The sequence below is a fragment of the Lissotriton helveticus genome, chromosome 5_1 (assembly GCF_964261635.1).
Source record: "Lissotriton helveticus chromosome 5_1, aLisHel1.1, whole genome shotgun sequence".
NCBI classification, from domain to species: Eukaryota; Metazoa; Chordata; class Amphibia; order Caudata; family Salamandridae; genus Lissotriton; species Lissotriton helveticus.
In genome coordinates, this window is record NC_136065.1 from 939,684,344 (window position 1) to 939,704,839 (window position 20,496).

Genomic DNA, 20,496 nt, shown 5'->3' on the forward strand with positions numbered 1-20,496 from the left:
CAAGTCCCTTTTGACTAGTGCTTTCTCCCGACCGGGTATTACATAATCATATGCGCTGTATAGATCATAACCTGCTGCCTTTGCAGAACCTTTAGTGGGAGATGTTGCATACTTCGTCAATTTCACAATTTGAAGGCTACATACAAGAGGACGTTCTTTTTGTCTACTACACTCCACATCTGTTTGGCTCTTAACCGCTAGTTTATCTTTAAACATGTTCAGGAAGTTGGGGTTATCTGTCCCAATTATTAGGTCTTCGGGTAAATTGGACATTACCCCCACCCTTACAGCTTGTGAGGTTCCTACTGCCAGTTCTATAACAATGTTAGCAATGGGGTAGGGTCGGATATCCCCATGGACACATTTAATATTAACCATACCCTGAGGGACGCATTGTTCTGACTGAACATATGGTGATTGGATTACTGACTGCCGACAGCCAGAATCCAACAATGCTAATAACGAGTGTCCATTGACTTTTACACTTACTCTAAAGGATCCTCCCATCTCCGCGGAGAATAGAACGGCCTTGGGGAGGTATCCGACCTCCATAGGTTCTTCCTCGTTCCTTTTTCTCGGACACATCCGGGCAATGTGGCCCCATTGCCCACAATCAAAGCATTGTGGACCCGTATTTGCACTGTTCTCGGTCCTCCATGTACGGGGACGTGTAGTTTCTCTACCTCGAAAAATATTCTTTTCAGGTCGCAGTACTATCTTCCTCTCTTTTTCCATCTCAAAGGGGAAACTTTTAGGTTGTGCACGAGTAAACGATGAGGCCATTTCCACAGCTTGGGCGGTTGTCAAATTATGATGTTGACGAAGCCATTTTTGGGTGGCGTAGGGGAGAGCCTCAAGAAACTGCTCTAAATAGATACGGTCAAGTATTTCCTCTTTACTGCTCGTAGTGGGTGTGAGCCATTTGTCTGCGGCCATCTTTAACCTTACAAACAAGGTTTTAGGATTTTCCCCTACAGAACCTCTCTCTTTTCGGAATTTTAGGCGATATGCCTCAGGGTCTAATCCTAAGTGGTCGAGTATTATTCTCTTGATTTCTGCATACGTAGTGTCCCCCTTTGGATTTGCCACTTGATAAGCGGCCTGGGCTTCTCCTCCTAATAGGGGTGCCAAAAAAAACGGCCATTTTGCTACTGGCCAACCGCAGGCCCTGGCTGCCCTTTCGAAATTTAATAGAAACGCATCGGGATCTTCCCCGTTTCTATACTTTTGTAGAGAGACAGCTGGTGTTCCGTGGGTTATGGTCCTTTCAGTTGTTCCTCCCCTTAGAACGGGATCGACCCAGGGTTGTTTGCTTTTCTCTTCGAATGCTTTTTTGATGACCTCTCTTTCTGCTTGAGCTGATACTAAATGTTGTTCCAAGACCCACTCAATTCGTTCCTGTCCCTTTACTAACTGTTCTACAACCGTTTCCATCTGGACTCCACAGATGGTGCCTATGCCCGCATTCTCCACCACTGTAGCAGTCGCGGGAGGAATAGGCAACACGCAAATTTTAGTCTTTGTGGGTTTTATTTTGAAATATAGAGAGTCTGAGCTTTTCTTCTGGCTGGTTATTGTTCCTCGTGGCGAACGGCTTCTCGCAGCCTTTCGGATCCCTGATTCAGCGGATGCAGTCCTACGCCCTCTGTCGGGTTTCCGTCGAGGTAGCTCTCCTTCGGTTTCCGTTTTGCCTCTCGAGTGAAACAGAGAAGAAAGACAACGGTATATCAGTTGTCGGTTCGATATAACTAGTGTTTAACAGGTAAGGGAGTGAGGATCCAACTAAGCGTGACACACAAGTATACTAGTGCCGTAGTGAGGGGTTTTGTGCTCAAGGGAAGGGAATACCAGGAAGGGTGGAAATATAGCCCGGGCTTTAGTCCGCAACGGCTGTCTTACGAGTAACCCAGCCCCTGAATCTCTCACGTACCTGGCTGAGCCACACACCTCCCGCGGGTGTATGGCTGGGCGGCTCGTGGTGTCGGTGGCCTCCTGGCTTCTCCGGGTCCGCGTTCTCTTCAACGACTCCCCGCCGTCTCTCCTCGTACGATGTGCTTCTCTGTTCTGCTCCGCTTCCGCCTTCCTCTCCAATCCGTTCTCTCTGGGTGAATAAACACACCCCCGATTCGTTGTTTCCGGAATAAGACGTCTCCGTGTCCTGATGAGACTCCTCCCAGTCGTAGGTCCATTCCGAATTAAAGGGCCACTGTTCCGACTGTGTTTCTACCTCTGTTTCAACATTCTGTGGGAAGTATAATGAGTGAGAGGTAGTAGCTGTCAAGTGTCTTTTTGCATTTTGTTTACAGTTTGTTTCCTGTGATGACCCCATGGTGTTACAGTGTGGTAGGCCGAAAAAGAAGAAATGAGAGTAATTGCAGTGAGGTATCAGCAAAAAGGCATAAAGTAGATAAAAGTGTAATTGTAAAGAGAAACAAAAAGGATTCTGTTGAAGATGTTGTTGGATTTCAGTTTGAAAACAGTTCTGGTGTCAACTGCTATGCTAATGTAGTAGTTAATGTTGTTTTTTTTCTTCAAAATTTACAAAGACAGATTGTTGAAAATCGGGAACAAACATTGTGCTGTTTATTGAATTCTGTGTTAGAGAAATATAGTAGTGATAGAGCTAAAATAGAAAGTGTTTCAGAAATTAGAAATCTTCTAGATATATGTTCAGGTCAAAATCAATTTTCACAGAATATTCAGCAGGATTGTCAGGAATTTTTAATGTATATGTTTGATGTATTACAAGATGAAGGAGTAGATATAAAAAATCTATTTGGCCTTTCTTATCAATGGCAACATGACTGTGATAACTGTGCTTCATCAAGTACTACTAGAATATACTCTGAAAGATTTATATATTTAACTTTACCAGACTGCAAATCAGTGTCTTTCAATAATCTAGTTAAAGCAGCAGATCACAATATGGTGTGTACCCAATGTAAGTCTGCAATGCTGTCCACAATTTTTCCGCACAATTATGGTCACTATGTTATTTTAATGTTCCAACGATGTAGACCTGATGGAACTAAATTGACAACTTCTATTAAAAATTTCGTGGCTTCTCAGTTATCGATATCAGGAAGAACCTTTGCAACTGTAGCTATTATTTTTCATGACGGTCCTTCTACAACATCAGGGCATTACACATGCTATTTAAAAAGTTGTAAAGGTTGGACCCAATGTAACGACAATCATTTGACTTTCAAACAACGTTTGCCTTTTGGCTTTATAAATTCATATCTAGTGTTTTTACAGCCAACATTTAGGTAAAGGTAATTGGCCTATGAAGACGGCAGGAGTACTAATATATACTCATACATCTGACACTATTTGGCCAAATGGAAAGGTGCAGGAATGAGAAAAGAGTCATGACTGAAAAAAAGGAGTATATGAAAATATTGAAAATATTTCAGATGATCTTGGAGTTTATCTACTAGAAAGTCGATGAAATGGATTTTTTACTGAACAGCAAAGTACTTTGCAACGAGAAAAGGACCTCCATGATATACTATTTGGCCTCAAGGAAAAGTAAGTCAATCAAAGATTAGCGTACATTTGTCGTTTGTCATTATGTAAGGGTTTTTTTAAAACACAATCTTTTAGATTGTGTTTTTTTTTCCCGCTGTCATATGATGACTAATTTGAACTCACTGCTTTAAGTGAAATTCAATATATTCTGAGAACAGCAAAAATAAACTAAGTAACATGTTGTAGAAATTATTCTATACTTTGGATTGTGTAAATTAAATTGTATTCCCATTCTCTGACATCCACTCTCCCTCGCTTATCTTTGTTTGCTTCTTACTTTTGACCTCTTCTCTCTATTTTACGTTCACTACTTCTCTGTGCTCAGTGCCTCACTCTACTTGTGTTATTTTCACTTGTGTTTATCTACCTTCTATCACTTCTTTTACAACAACTTCACTGCTCCTCTCTCGTCGTTCTTCATCCCATTGCTTTTACTCTGGTTCCGTTCCTATCCATCATTTCCTTTCTTTCAATGTCCTTCTCTTTACTTTCATCACCAAATTATTTTTTCTCAGTAGCACTGTTTTACTCGTGTTCTCCTCTCTTTCCTTTTTTTTGCTCACTTACTTTTTTTCTTTTCTCACTCATTGTACTCCACCTCACTCTGTTTTTCTCTTAGTGTGTCTACCTTATAACTTCCTCAGTCCATTTCCTTAAATTGTTGTATATTATTCTGTCTCCCTTCATCCTTTCACTCTATGACTGTTCTTCACTTACTCTCAGTTATCTTCTATTCCTCATTCTTCTAAATGCATCATTAATTAGACTGTTTTCTGTCTCAGCCATTATCTTTTTACTTACTTGTGTTTCCTGATTTAGTTTTGCTAACTCACATTGTTTTAGTATCTTTCTTACCTTCAGTTCATTTCTCTGTACTTCTCTCTCCTTTTCTTAGTGAATCTATATGCCTTACTCATTGTAATTTGCTCTCCTATTTCTTTTTCCCTTTTTTTGTCCTTCTACCTTAGTTTATTTCTCTTTCTGTGTTCTTCACTCTCATTTTATTTCTAAATAGAGTGTTATGATGTCTTTAGCTCTTCATTTGTATCTTTTAATTTAAAATACATATTTTACTAATTATAACTTATATTTTTTTTCTCTCTTTCACAGATACCAACTGTAGTAAAAAAAATTATAGTTACATTTATTATATGGTAAGTATGACTAAAAAAATGTAGTTTGTTATCACCCTTTGCTTTAAGGTCACTAACATTTTCTCAATCTACCTCACTCCTGTGTTTTTACTCTGCTTCTCTCACTTATTTTTATTCTCCATGTTTACTCCCCTTTCATTATTTACCCTCTCATATTCAACTTCTTTTGATCCCTATTCTTTACTTCACTTACCCTCTGTTCCCTTCCTTTGCTTATTTACTCAATCTCTTTTTCTTAATTATTTACCTTACTCCTACACATATACCTCATCCCCCTCCCAACACATACACACACCTGTAACATACACCCCACACACACACCACACCTACACCATACACACAAAAAACCTCCCACACACACTCCTCAAAAACACACACACATTCCATACACATACATACATCGAACACATATACACCCCACACTCATACACTTCTCACACATATTTCACACACCCTCATCTCTACCCACACCAAAACACTCCACACAACCACACCCACAGACACACCTTACACACCCACACTTTGACCTACACCCACTAACTCCCTGTAAGTCACACACACTGCATTACTTATCTTTTTTTGCTGTTGTACTCAAGCCCATTCAGGTACTGTTCCCTTTACTCTCTTTGTCCTCTCTCTTTGTCACTCACCATGTGTTATCCTAATTCAATATTTCTCCCTCTATCACCCCTCTTTACTTTTACTATGGGTAGCGCACCGGGGAGCGTAACAAGGGAAAAACAAAGAGAAACAGTAAAATAATATTTTAGAGTGCTTTGAGGTAGGGTAGCTGTTGTGTTGTGTGGGTGATTTACTTACTGCACTCCATCCAGTCCTTTTCTCAGTACCTCTGTTCTCACAGTTCTTCATTCCCGTTCACTCAGTCCGTCTATCTTACTGTAATTGTCTCTGTCTCTTCACTCTTTCACTACTTGTTCATTATGCTTTCTTCCTGAAGTTCAAGCACACTATCTTAGTGTAATTGTCTCTGTCTCTTCACTTTTTCACTACTTGTTCATTATGCTTTCTTCCTGAAGTTCAAGCACACTACGTTATTTACATTTCTTTGCTGCTTCAATTGTTCCCTTTCTGTTACTTCTTCTTTTCTTCTTTTAGTTTTTTTCTCTGTCAATCCACATGTTTTAAATTTATTCGATGTTATCCATCTTATTTCATCCATCTTTAGTTATGCACACTACTTTTTTCTCTCCCTTACCAGTGTTATTTAAATCTGGTTCCGTTATTACCTTTTATTTGTACATCATTTTTTCTCTTTCCTTTTACTCTTTACAGCCACTCACATTCTTCATGTGCCTCTGCTTTAGTATTCTTCTTCTCTCTTTCTTTGTTTCACAGCCTTATATTTTTTACATTTTCTCTCTTACACTTTGTTATATCTTTTACACTGTTTTAATATGTATTACACAGTACATCTGTGTTGCTCTCTCTTGCTGTCTGTCTCTTAACAATACTCTCTCTTTCTCTTTCTCTTATGCTCTCCTTCTCTTGTTTTTTTTTTTCTTTTTTTTTTTGTTGCGCTAACGGGGCGCTCACCGGTGCGCGTACCGGGAAGGGCACCCATGAGAAAAATGAAGTGAAGAGTGCTAAAAATGTTAGTAATTTTTTAAAAATGGGAGGGGGAGCAACGAAAAACAGGCATTAGAAAGGGCTCAACAGGAGCAAAACATTTTTTTATTTCTTGGGGCGTTTTGAGCACTTGTGGTTTTCAAATGCTCTGTTTATCAAATTGATACTCATATTTGCACATGAAAGTAGGTCACCACAATAAAGGCACACTATCTTCATGTGCACAAAATTCTGTTGGATATTTGGGACCGTCTCCCTCGCCTCTGGTCCCGATAGAGATACCTGTGCCGATGTACTGGCCACAGGAGTTGGTGGGTTATCTCGGAGGTGACGCATCTCTGCAACGCTGTAATTGAGTGGATGCCACCTCTGTATATGGCGGTGCATAGTATAGTTACCATAACTATACTTTTTATCTGTACCTCTAGACAAAACATCTTTACAAATGAGGCATGTCACATGTCGGGCATTGACTTTTTTTTGGCCTTGAGGGTATGAATAAAATTGCCAAATAAAACTGTCTTTGTGGTGTGATTTGCGGGGCTGTTCAGGCAAGAACTGCCTCCGCTCTACTTCCTCTTCCTCTTCCTCTTCCTCTGGGTTTGGAAGGAACTGCGCAGGTGGTCCTTCCTTCCTAGGTGGTTGTGGTGGGGGTGGGGGTCCACCAGCTGCAGCTACTACAGATGCCATTATTTCAACAAGGAGAAACAGGTCTTCCTCTCACAAAGATGAAAGTCAGAGTGAGGAAAGAAGGAGGGGTTTTCATCATTTGGGAAAAAAAAAGTTCTAAACCAATGAAAAGTGTTATTTACAGGTCACATGACCTGTTACGCTTACGTTACGTGTCCCGCTCCGCGCCCGGAGCGCTTCCGGTCTGCTGCGCTTCGCGCCTCGTTCGCGCACCGGAGCACTTCCGAGTGCGCGAACGCGGCGCGTCATAAGACACATTATGCCGCAACGCGATATGCCACGCTTACGCGACGCGTCGCGATGTTGTTCTCGAACGCAGCAGTTGTGCAAACGGTACGTTTCCCGGTGCGCGACCAGGTCGCGGCATAAAATTAAGCTAACGGGAAGCTACCCGGTGCGCGGACCGGTAGCGAAACTAAAAAAAAAATTAAAAAATTATATACATAAAAAAATTATATTAAATACATATAAAATATATTTTTCCTTTAAAAGAAGAATACATTTAACAGCTTTTAATATTTGCTATTAAAAAACCATTGAAATTCACTGAAAAAACCATAGGTTATAGATCATATATAGTTAGGAATTAGCATTTAGAAAACCTTGAAAATTCACTGAAAAAACCATAGGTTATAGACCATATATAGTTAGGAATTAGCATTTATAAAACCTTATTTTACTTACACAAAACCATTGAAATTTGCATATATAGTTAGTTGCACTAACTATATATTTCGCGCATCCGCAATCCACTGCTGATGAAGTCATCATTCATGACATGGTCAGTGACATCACTGATGACATCTCAAATGACATCACTGATGACATCACTGATGACATCTCATTTGACATGACTGATCACATCACTGATGACATCATTCATGTGATAATACGATGAACTTCTTCAGACTCTAATATAACCTTATATACACTCAGTGTAAACGGACACTCACAGACTGTCACTCATCCATGGAGTTACTCACACACCTAGTCAGTCATGCAAAGAATCAATCACACCTCCATTTCCTCAACTATACAGTTATACACACCTTACTTATTCAAACAGATACTAACACATATTTACACTCTTATACAATCCCTGATACAATTTCATAATGATCCATACAGCCACTCACACATTCACTGGCTCTTATGCACAGTTATTTATATATGTATACTCTCACATATACTCTGTTTTACATATGTCTTTACTTTGACATGTAGCACTGAGATATCCATTCACTCACCAATACACTCATGCACACAGTCAACCGCCCATACAGCTGTTTCCACATGCACTTTTGAACCCATACATCTAGTGAATCAACTGCTCACACATCTGTGCACAGAGTCATACACCTCTCAACCACCCACACACACACTCAGTCTCCCATACAAATACTTGGGCAACTAATCAATAACCCATATAGTTACTCATATAGCTACTCATCAATACATGCAGCAGTTTACAGAACAACAGACATAATGATGCACAAATTAAGACAGTTTAGTCAGTAACCCATGCACTCAGTGAGACATATTTAATCACTCACTCATACAGTCAGTCATGCACCACCTAAATCCTTCATCCAGACACTTCTACATCCACTCATTCTTCAATATGTAAGACATATTTAAACTTTACAGAAACATAAAAACACTGGATGTTGTTTTCAGTGATGTCATCAGTGATGTCATCAGTGATGTCATTTGAGATGTCATCAGTGATGTCATCAGTGATGTCACTGACCATGTCATGAATGATGTAATATGTGACGTCATCAGCAGCGGGTGCGCGAAATATATAGTTAGTGCAACTAACTATATATGCGAATTTCAATGGTTTTGTGTAAGTAAAATAAGGTTTTATAAATGCTAATTCCTAACTATATATGGTCTATAACCTATGGTTTTTTCAGTGAATATATATATATATATATATATATATATATATATATATTCACTGAAAAAACCATAGGTTTCACACCAGTTATAGTTAGCTGAACATTTTACTCGCATAAAACCATTGAAATTCCCACGTTATAGTTAGTTGGACTCACTATAACTTGCGCGTGCAATGTACTGCTGATGACGTCACATATTACATCACTCATGACATGGTCAGTGACATCACTCATGACATCACTGATGACACCATCCTTGTGACAGAGTGACAGACCTCCTTTCACTGTAATGTAACCCTTGAAACACATATTCAAAAATAGAAACTAACATTTTCAAAAAAATGGAGATACCCATATCAGTTACAACAACCAATTAAATAATTCCACCATCTATATACACATCCACTCATTCACAAACAGTTTTATATAGTCACTCATACATATACTCACTCATCATATGTAGTGATACACCTATACATCCTGTTACACACCGACAGTCATCCAAAAGTTACTCACACACATACTCACACATGCAAATAAACTATTGAACATCCATTTATTTGCATATACAGATATACACACACTACCACCTTACTTCTAAGGAAACTTACACATACACATATACATCAAAATTCACATATATTAGATTAAAACATGTAGTTACTGATAAAGACACTAGTGAGACAGTCATTCAGTCACTAACACACACATATATACACTCATCCACCCATACAGTCCTGCACATATGCTGTCTTCAAAACACATACAAACAGAGAGTCAGTCACTCATGCATCTATGTGCTAAGTAATACCCCCACCAAACCATACAAACACTCATACTGATACTAAGAAAAACATCTAATAACCCATATACCTACACATGTAGCTACTCACCAACCCATGCAGCCACTTATACACAAAGTGAAACACTAATCCATATATTTAAATATTTAAACATTACTCATTAATATATGTATTCACTAACATACACTTAATAAGCGAGTTAACCAATCAAATTTTTTTTTTAAAACATCCATGTAAACACTTATTTAAACATTTATTCTTCCATCAACTTTTACATATACATATATAACACATAATTATTTTTTAAAAATACACACATTCACTGGATGGTGTCATCAGTGATGTCATGAGTGATGTCACTGACCATGTCATGAGTGATGTAATATGTGACGTCATCAGCAGTGCATTGCACGCGCAAGTTATAGTGAGTCCAACTAACTATAACGTGGGAATTTCAATGGTTTTATGCGAGTAAAATGTTCAGCTAACTATAACTGGTGTGAAACCTATGGTTTTTTCAGTGAATTTAATAGTTTTTTTAAATGCTAATTCCTAACTATAACTGGTGTGAAACCTATGGTTTTTTCATTGAATTTCAATGGTTTTTTAATAGCAAATCTTTATAGTTATAAAAAAGAATACATTTTAAAGCGAATTTCATATTGTATAATTATGTCAATTTATTTTATTTTAATTTTTTTCACCCCGGGGCGCTCCCGGGGCGCGTACCGGTAAACGCACGGGTAAGCGCAATGTTACGGGGCGCGTACTGGTGAGCGTCCCGATAGCGCTATTGCAGCGAACGAAAACAACATCGTGACGTATCGCGTAGCCGCCACGCCTTGCGTCATAAGACACGTATCGCGTAGCCGCGAGATGCGTCTTATGACGCATCGCGTAAGCGCACCCAGAAGCGCATACGATTGCGCAACGTAAGCGCCCCGACGCGCTTACGCTACGCGCCCCGGGACGCACCCCAGGGCGCGTAGCGTAAGAGCATCAAGCCATGTGACTTCAAAATAACACTTTTCATTGGTTCAGAACTTTTTTTTTCAAAATTTTGAGAAACCCACCCATTTCTCTCACTATTGCTTTGTACTTGGAGAGAGCAAGAGCTGTTCTGTGTATTGTCTTCTTTTCCTAATTTTCCTGATCTACAGCAATGGCTGCTAGGGTGTCATCCAGCAGTGATTCAGATGAATTTTTGCATGAGGACCCTCCTCACCAGAAACAAGAACCACTTCATCTGGAAATTTTATGACATCCCTGAAGGACAAAAAAAAGTTAATGCTCCAAAAGTAACCTGCAAAATATGTGGCAGTATTTTATCCAGAGGCAATCCTCTAAAAAAATATAGCTTTGGAAATGCCAATTTAATTAGGCATGTCAAGAGAAGACACCCAATCAACTTTGCCAGGGAGAGTGTCAGGGAGCTGGCACGGAATTTACCAACAGATGGCGGCAGCACCTCCACTGGTGGAGCAACACCTTCGGGACCACCACGTGGAAGAATGGTCCCTAACATACAGCCGGTGTTTGCAGGCATCACATTTCTGTGCACGCAGTGTGACGAACTCCTCTGCTATGGGGAGCAGAGTGTTGAACTCCTTGCTATAAAGAAACAGGATCAACGCTGCCCTCCCCGTCCCTAAATTTTCACATTTTTTTGCTCCTGTTGAGCAGTTTTTGAATCCCTGTTTTTGTTTTTCCCCTGAAAAAAATCCCAAAAAAATATAAAATCGTTTTAAAAAGTATAAAAAAATATAAAACAAAAACAAAAAAAAGTTATTTTCAGAACTACCTCCAATTTATAAAAAAATTCTATTTTAAAAAAAAAAGTCTGTCATTCTTTTATCTTCATGGTACGCTCCCTGGTACGCTCCCCAGTACGTGTACTGGGCGCTCCACCCCCCCCCGCGAAAATCGGGAAAAAAAATAATTCGCCCCTTTTATGGCCCCCACATCAAACCTAGGGGCTCAGGGGGGATGTACCCTGCCCCCTTTTGCTCATTTCCCCCTTTGATTTTTGCCACCTCTTGTGTCTCGATCCTACCGAGACACAAGATGGCGGCCGCTGCGGACTGTTTCGAATGTTTACAGACACCCGAGAGCCAATCAGCTTGCCGTGCGCAAGTCGCGTGGCGCGCCCTGAGCACTCCCCGGTACGCGTACCGGGGCGCGGCTCTAGATATATACATTTTTTTGAACCTAAATTAATCAAAATCCTCTGGAGCACATATCTTGAGAAATAGCAAAGGCACATCGGGCTACCAGTCCCTACAATTTTGCCAAGTTTGGTGAAAATCCATTCAGCCGGTCGAGCTAAAAGTGCGACAGACCGCCCTATGGAAATTAACATGGGGAAAACACGTTTTGGGACCCCCTTTTATCTCGGCCCCTGCTTGACGAATCCCCCCCAAACTTTCAGGGAAGGAGCGGAGCACCGCGAGGCAAAGTTGCTGAAAAATTCAGGCCGATTGCTCATCCGGCGCCAAAGTTATTCCAAATAGAATGTTGCGATTTCCCTATGGAAATCAATCCTAACTATAACTACCTACTGGCGACCGCCAGTAGGTAATATATTACAGCACACACAGGAGGCCCAACATTGCACAGTATTCTTCATTTATTAAAGCCTTGCAACCTCATAGCACGAAGTAACCTTCCAAACTCCTAACGTTTCGGCCTCAGTCGACCTTGTTCACAGGTGGAAGGAATGAAACGCACTTTGCATTTGATTTCATTACAATTGATGAAGGCTAAGCGCCGAAACACGTCTTTGATGTGCAAAGGGTTTTTGTAAATAAAACCTTTGAAAAACCCACCCTCGTGAGTGCTGCTAATCTGAAACAGGCCGAGTCCTGTAGGATGTTTGGAGCAGTATGTTTATGACGGGTACACCCCCGTCAAGCAGGCACCCTCTTGAGAGTGCAGCAGGCTGGTGTTGTCAGGAGCAGGAATATATATATATATATATGTATATATATATATATATATATATATATATATATATATATATATATATTTATATAACACGTAATACTTACCATTAATACTCACCAAAATACTTACATTTAAATGTATTTTTTTTACTAGGAGTATGCCTTCACCTTTACTTCATTTACAACAACATTTGTTGTAAAGGCATCCATGGTTCAGGCATACTCGTTGTATAAAAAAATTGTTGTAAAACATTTGTTGTAAACACATTGTCATTGTTCAGCCTTCGTTGTAAAGGCATCTCGTTGTTCAGACTTCGTTGTAAAGGCTGTTTCCCATTGAGGCCAGATGCTTAGTGAGCTTTAATGGGAATGCTTTGCTTGACACCTGAGAAAATTAAAGTGTATTATGCTTACGATCTAGAATCAAAGAGAGTGTGATCAGTAACATTTTCTTTCAAAATATTCTTTGAACCATTTTTATGAACAATCAACTTCTAACCATTTTGACCAACCTAACATGAAGTAAATACTCTGCAGTTATTCAATGATTGTGCGAAATATAAGTACAAACCAACTTTACATGTATTTATATGAAAATAATAAATTACGAAACACATTATTGAACAAATTAAAGAGTCTACTGGACTTTACACACTCTGATGCACCATGTCAGGTATATTATTGTTTTCTTGCAGCCAGTTGAGCCTCGCTATTTTTACAGTTGCTGAACCCAGAAGACATTTAAGACCACAGAGGAAAGAGAGGAAAATGTTTCTGACACAAATTCTCAATGATGGAGATGTCAAGCTTCTTGTTAGGATATCCAGAGCTTTTAACATCCCAGTGAGAAAGCAGGAGATTGAAAAGTAAGTTACTGCAAAAGTGTAAGTTACTACAAAAGTGCAGTTTATAATTTCCGAAAAGTAGCACATTTTCTCAACAGTGTAAGTTACTACAAAAGTGCAGTTTGTGAATAGGACTTGGTAGAAAGTTATTTAGTACTACTATAGCACTACAAAACATACAACAAAATGCAGTTTGTGAACCAGGCCCTTTCAGATTAATGCAGGAACACTGGTGCTGGTGAAAGACTACAGAGGGTCGATTCACAACAGTAAATTTGATTGTAAATGTAGGTTTACAACCAAGTTTACCTTACTTACTCTTTGCCTGCAGAAGCCTATTTATGAATGTTGAGTTCTCCCCACCCATAAATCCCATACAAGTGGTGGGAATATGGCTGTCCTGAGGTGTTCCGAGGCATGGTTAGCTTCGGAAGTTAGGGAACACCCACAAATAATTTGGTTTGCAGGCATTCACAAACCCCTCACATTCCGCTTTCCAGACTTGAATGAGTTGGATTTTTACTTCAGCACAGAGCCAGTAAATGACCATTTATAGGGTGAGAAGGAGAATGAAACATTCCCAGGTTTGTAGCTGGGGCAGGGAAGAGGTTTCTCCACAAGAAAAAATATTTTGCCTGAGACTAAAATAAAGAAATAAAAATAATTGTACATTTTCACATGGGTTCCTATTGCCTTTGTGGGGTTTTCTGCCAAGGAGAACTCTGTATAGGCGGAATGAGATCCTGATTAGAAAATCATGGGCTTTCTCAGGAATCCAGTAATTAGTTAATATGCACTCAGACTTAGATGTAAATTTACAAGTGTAGATTTACTACTGTTTTTAATCAAGCCCTGTGTCCAAGGGTCTAGTCATATAAAAGTCTGCCTGTGGTGAATTTTGTCAATGACATCGATCCTGAGTACTAGTAGGCGTTTATACTATGGTGGCAAGGCAAGGGTTGTAAGCATATATAATCTTCACTCCACATCTGTGTACCTTGCCGAAATATATATTGTCAAGGTACGTAGATTTAGAGGTAATAATAGGTACTGGTTGAGGGGGGGGGGGTGAAGCCAACTTTGTTGCAATTCTCACTCCTTGTCAGGGTGAGATCACAGGAAAATCCCAAATTAACCTGTGCTTAACCTCCTGGTAGCTTGGCACAGAGTAGTCTGACTTAATTTAGAGGCAATGCGCAAAGCATTTTTGTAGCACTTCAAACAGTAATAAAGTGAAAACACAACACACAAAAAAACAATTTAGACAAATAGAGTCATATTTAAGAAATTGACACCAAAACACCAAAAACCCAATTAGTAGAACCGAAGACATGCAATTTTAAAGATTTTGGTGAAAAAAGCACCTAAAAGCACAAAGCGCCACTTGTGACTATCTGGTTGTGGGAAACTGAGAGAAAGTCAAACTGACTATGATGGAGCGTTGGTCAGATACAGGGAGTCCAGCACAAAGAGTTTGGTTTGTGGTGGAAGGGGTGCGAGGAGCAGAGTAGCATCGTGGATGACGTTGAAGTAGCATGAAGGGCTGACCGGTGTTGTGGACAGCAGTTGCTGTAGCACCAAGTTCCTGTCGGATTCGTGGACAGTTGTGAGTGGAGATTTGCATAGGTGGTGTCTGCGGCAGTCGGTGGTGTTGCTTGAAGCAATGGTTCACCGGAACTTTGAATTGGCTGTTGAAGCAGTGACATGGTCTTGGTGCAAAATGACCCATTCATGTTCGCAAAGAGCTCAAAAATTTTGTGGGATCTCAACTGAGGCCACACCAAGGGTGCCGGACCTGAGGGGCACAACTGGGGGGTGGGGTCAGGAACTCACTTTATCAGAGGCCAGCCGGGCTCAGGCAGGTCCAGGCAATAGGTCCATGCAGCAGGTCAGCTGGGCAGTTTCAGGGGCCTCTAGAGCTTGTTTTGTCCCTGTAGCTCAGAACAAGAGATCGGCTTGCTGACCCTTGGAGTCACTTCAGCCTGGGATGAAGGGTGCAGTTCCAATCTTCCTTCTCAGCAAACAGGGCAGCATGCAGAAGAGCAGCGGAGTTACAGTCCTTCTGGCAGCAAAGCAGCACAGCCTTTCTACTATAGGACATGCAGGTCAGGAATGTACTGAAGAGTTGGTGTCTGAGGTCCAATAATTATGCCTGGTACCTTCTTCGAAGTAAGAGAAACCTCAAGAGAATTCCCTTCGCAGTGCTCCGGTTTCCTGCTTCCCCTGCCCTTGCTCCAGATTAACTGCAGGGGCAATGCAATCCTTTGTGTGAAGACAGGACTCATCCTTCACAGGTGTTAGTGGGGCTGTGCCTAACTCTGCCTTCCAGTCCTGCCAATGATGGCCCATCAAAGCATACCTAAGCTCTTTATTCTGTGTGGCTGTCTAGGAGGAATACAATAAGACCAACTGCCAACTACACCCAGTCATGCAACCCAGAGACAGACTGCAGGCACTAAATGACTAAGGCATGGAAATGGCATCTTAAAATTCGCATTTTCAAAATTGTCACCTACAATCTGACTTTACCATGAAAGCAGATTTCGTATTACAATTTCAAAAGACCCTAAACATGAACTGTTTACGTTTTCTCATTTTGAAGTTATTCTTATTAAATGTAATAAAGTAATTCCAATGTCATCCTATGGAAGAAGCAGTCCTTGCACTAGTGAGAAACATATTTAATAGTTTTTCACTACTAGGACATGTACAGCTTAAAATTACATGTCCTACTTTTTAAATACATTTCACCCAGCCCTGTTGACTGTTTATGGCCTAACATAGGGGCGACATATATGTATTCAATAGGTAGGTTTGATCCTGGCAAAAGGCTTGATTTGCCAGGTTGACATGGCAGTTACAAAAACTGCACACACAGGCTGCAATGGCAGGCCTGGGACATGTTTAAAGGGCTACTTAAGTGGGTGTCACTACATTATAAGTGCTGCAGGTCGACTAGTATCATTTATTTTACAGGCCCTGGGTACATGTAGTAACACTTTACTAAAGGACTTATAAGTAAATTAAATATGTCAATTGGGTGTAACAAAGTAAACACAAAAAAATGATGAGCAGAGCCAGAAACATTTCAGACACTTACCCCCAGTCACAGATCTGGGTTGAATCCATCATCGTGCTTTAGTTCACTTCGCTACCCCAGTTCAGACCCAGCCATATGCGAATCAGTCTTGACCCTGTTCCTCATGGGAACAGTCCAGCCCGAACTGCCAAGCCAGGCCTTCCCTGGACCGGAAGCAAGTATCCTGGGACCGGTTTCAGGGTAAAACCTATCCTCATGCAGTCTAGCTTGAGTATTTGCTTATTTTCTCACCCCTGAGGCGGAAGCCGGGGGACCTCTGCGCTCTCTTGTGCTTCTTTCTTGATAGCGCGTGTTATTGACTTAATAATAACGTTATTTTAACAACTGTATATATTTTAGCTTGCAGCTTTTAAAACATTAGTCCCCACCTGGTGCGAGATTTGCTTCGCTCCGAGGTAGCTTCCCGACCTGCCTGACACAGCGCCGCCGTTACGAGGCGCTGGTAACTCAGTCCACCCACCTCAGCCGTCATCTTGGTCAGGGGAAGGCTGGCGGTCTAGATGATCGTTCCTCCCGCCCTCCCAGGATACTTAAGGGTGTTCCTAACCATTCCCGTGGTATTTGCTTATTTTCTCACCCCTGAGGCGGAAGCCGGGGGACCTCTGCGCTCTCTTTGTCAGGTCGACACTCCGCAGGATCCGCATGCAGCAACAATGCTCCACCTCCGGACCCTCCAAACACCCTGAATAGTAAACACAGGGTGTTCAGACGATACGGCGAGGGAAAAACCCCATAAAGGGGAAAAAACCCAACAAAGAATAAAAAGGGGAGAAAGGAAGGGGCAGCAGGGAAAAAGAAACTGAAAGACAAAAGTGCAAAGGTTAATACAATATACAACCCTACTCTCATAAATTCTTACTAAACAATAACCCCGGTAATCACCTGTAGTATATAAGCACTAAACACCCTATTGCTGGATCCCCCGTCTTCCTTCCATCCTGCACAAAACAAACAAGGGATTAGCATGAAGCCGGGCACTCCTCATCTAAATACTGAGAACCAGCCTTGCTAACATCCACATACCCCAAAATACGAACAAGGAGCTTATAGTTGGTTTCTGATAATTTGTAGATAAACAATAGATAGAGCACAACCGTGCTAAAATGATGCAATGGAATCCGCTCCTTTGAGAAAATAGCACCAAGGTAACTTAGTTCCAGTACACACATGAATATAACCAAATACGGCAGAGCGTAGTTCCTGTCACTACTGCCCTCCGCTTTGGTGAGCTACTTCCTTGGTAAGCAATGGGATTGAAACCAAACACGGCAGAGCGTGGTTATGTTCACCACCACTACCCTCCGCTTTGGTGCTTTAAGTCCATACCAATCGCGTAGGTATTCAATCTACACCAAGCCTTCGTGACGGTAGTGCGGAGGCAAACGAAAACCCTTCCCCCTGCACTCCGCCACTAATGCCAGAACAATAAAGTTACACGTCCACGACGTGTGGAAAAGCAAATGTACAGACAGTCCTTTTTGATGGCACAGAACCCTCGCAGCCGCGAGGCAAAAGGAAACACACAACGCTTGTTTCCGTCGCGCAAAACAAACAATCAACAAAGTACATCCGGATGAACGCGCTAGCCAGCGCGTTCCAACGTTACCAAATGTCGGCTTCAACTTCCCCACTGGTTCCAAATGGAAGTTAACCAACGAAGCCCAAAGGAGCAGGCAAGCGACTGTATCCCACGATAGACCAGGAATCACTAGCGCCGATCGTCGGGCTCCACCCGGAGACATCCTGCTACTCCCGAGGTAGTCTGGGAAAAGTAGTTCTGCGCTAGAGGATGCTGGGAATCGTAGTCTTAGGCAGGCGCGCTCTCTAAAACCTGACACTCTTGTGCTTCTTTCTTGATAGCGCGTGTTATTGACTTAATAATAATGTTATTTTAACAACTGTATATATTTTAGCTTGCAGCTTTTAAAACATTAGTCCCCACCTGGTGCGAGATTTGCTTCGCTCCGAGGTAGCTTCCCGACCTGCCTGACACAGCGCCGCCGTTACGAGGCGCTGGTAACTCAGCCCACCCACCTCAGCCGCCATCTTGGTCAGGGGAAGGCTGGCGGTCTAGATGATCGTTCCTCCCGCCCTCCCAGGATACTTAAGGGTGTTCCTAACCATTCCCGTGGTATTTGCTTATTTTCTCACCCCTGAGGCGGAAGCCAGGGGACCTCTGCGCTCTCTTGTGCTTCTTTCTTGATAGCGCGTGTTATTGACTTAATAATAACGTTATTTTAACAACTGTATATATTTTAGCTTGCAGCTTTTAAAACATTAGTCCCCACCTGGTGCGAGATTTGCTTCGCTCCGAGGTAGCTTCCCGACCTGCCTGACACAGCGCCGCCGTTACGAGGCGCTGGTAACTCAGTCCACCCACCTCAGCCGCCATCTTGGTCAGGGGAAGGCTGGCGGTCTAGATGATCGTTCCTCCCACCCTCCTCCTACCCACCCCAATTACGGATAAAAACAATAGACCCGCCCGTCCGCGCAGCCGGCGGGCGCAGCGGGCGCGCCAAAGGCGCGCCAAAGGCAAGCCCGTCTGCGCCTGGACCGGGCCAAGGGCCAACCCCCCTGGTCCAGATCCCCCGGCCCCACTAGGAACATACACTTCGGACATGCTCTGACAGCTGCGTCCCCCTCAACATCAGTCATGTCTCATATTTGATCCACTGCTCCTTGTAGGAAACTCTGCCCAATTCTGTCCCCATTGTAAATCCTCGTTATCCATTTACCTGAATCCTCCTCTCATTACCAAGGCTAAATCACTTAAATCCTACTCAATGGCCCTCATCAATGTCCGCTCGCTCGGCAAACATCGTCAGGACATAGCGGATTTGATAGAGGACAAAAAACTAGACATCTTATTTATGACCGAAACCTGGATGGACAATTCGTCCGACCCGGATTTAGTGATTGCAGTTCCTAGAGGCTTTACTATCCACAGACTGGATAGACAGCGTAAGAAAGGCGGTGGCATTGCAGTCATTTCACGTGACGCATTCACTGTCAGAACTAACATGATCTCGTTACCTTCCTGTGAAGCCTTACAATTCTCCATCAAGCTGACTCCCTCTTATAATTTCAAAGGGATCCTTTTGTATCGACCACCGGGGTCAGGGACTGGATTCATCTCTGATCTTAGGACCATCCTGGAATCGTCAGCTCTCGATAGCTCCCTTACTGTCCTCGGTGATTTCAATTTTCATTTTGACAAAACCGAGGATAAAGATACCGCTGCCTTTTTAGCAGATATGACAACCTTTGGTCTCCCACTGTTAGTCAAATCACCCACACATGATGGGGGCCACACACTGGATGGCATTTTTACTAATTTAATGGATTTACATGTTCTACAAATCCTTCCCCTTACTTGGTCAGACCACCATGTTATCCTGGCTACACTGACCATTAATGACTCTGGGGCCTCTGGGGCCTCTACACTGTCTTCTACTCCTCGACAGTCTTTCCTGGCGTGGAACGACATTGATTGTTCCAGCCTGGAAATACTTTTGATTAAATCTAATCCCTCGCTATTAGCCGACCCCAACATTGCCACTACGCAATTTTACGAGTGGGTGGGTTCTGTGGCCACCTCTCTGGCCCCGGTTAAACAACAGTCTCGTAATAGGTCTGCCCCGTCGGCTCCTTGGTTTTCGGAGGTCTTAAGAACACAGAAACAACAGTGCAGAAACTTAGAGAGGCACTGGCGAAAAGACTGCTCTGTAGAGGCTAAAACTAAATATAAAGAAACTGTGGCTAAATACAAAACCATGATTAGTGAGGCCAAGAAACACTTTTTTAGCGATAGAATTGAACGAGCCAAAAATTCCAACCAGGCACTATATGAAACCACCAAACAGTTAGCCGGTCACTCCCCCAATTTGACCCCACCTCCCTCCCAATCTCTCTGCGATGCCCTGGCCAACTTTTTTTTAGT

At 41.9% G+C, this 20,496-nt stretch overlaps 1 protein-coding gene across 7 annotated transcripts in view; it reads left to right on the forward strand.

The window, feature by feature from the left end:
* Positions 1 to 20,496, forward strand: part of CC2D2B (coiled-coil and C2 domain containing 2B) — a 1,917,855-nt gene that overhangs the window by 1,321,189 nt on the left and 576,170 nt on the right. For 6 of the 7 annotated variants that reach the window (XM_078643430.1, XM_078643434.1, XM_078643435.1 and 3 more), the window contains one exon: positions 13,307 to 13,477. The exons of the other annotated variant lie outside the window; for it this stretch is intronic. In XM_078643430.1, the coding sequence (XP_078499556.1) occupies positions 13,307 to 13,477 (171 nt within the window). The remainder of the gene's footprint in view (positions 1 to 13,306; positions 13,478 to 20,496) is intronic. 7 annotated transcript variants of the gene reach the window in all.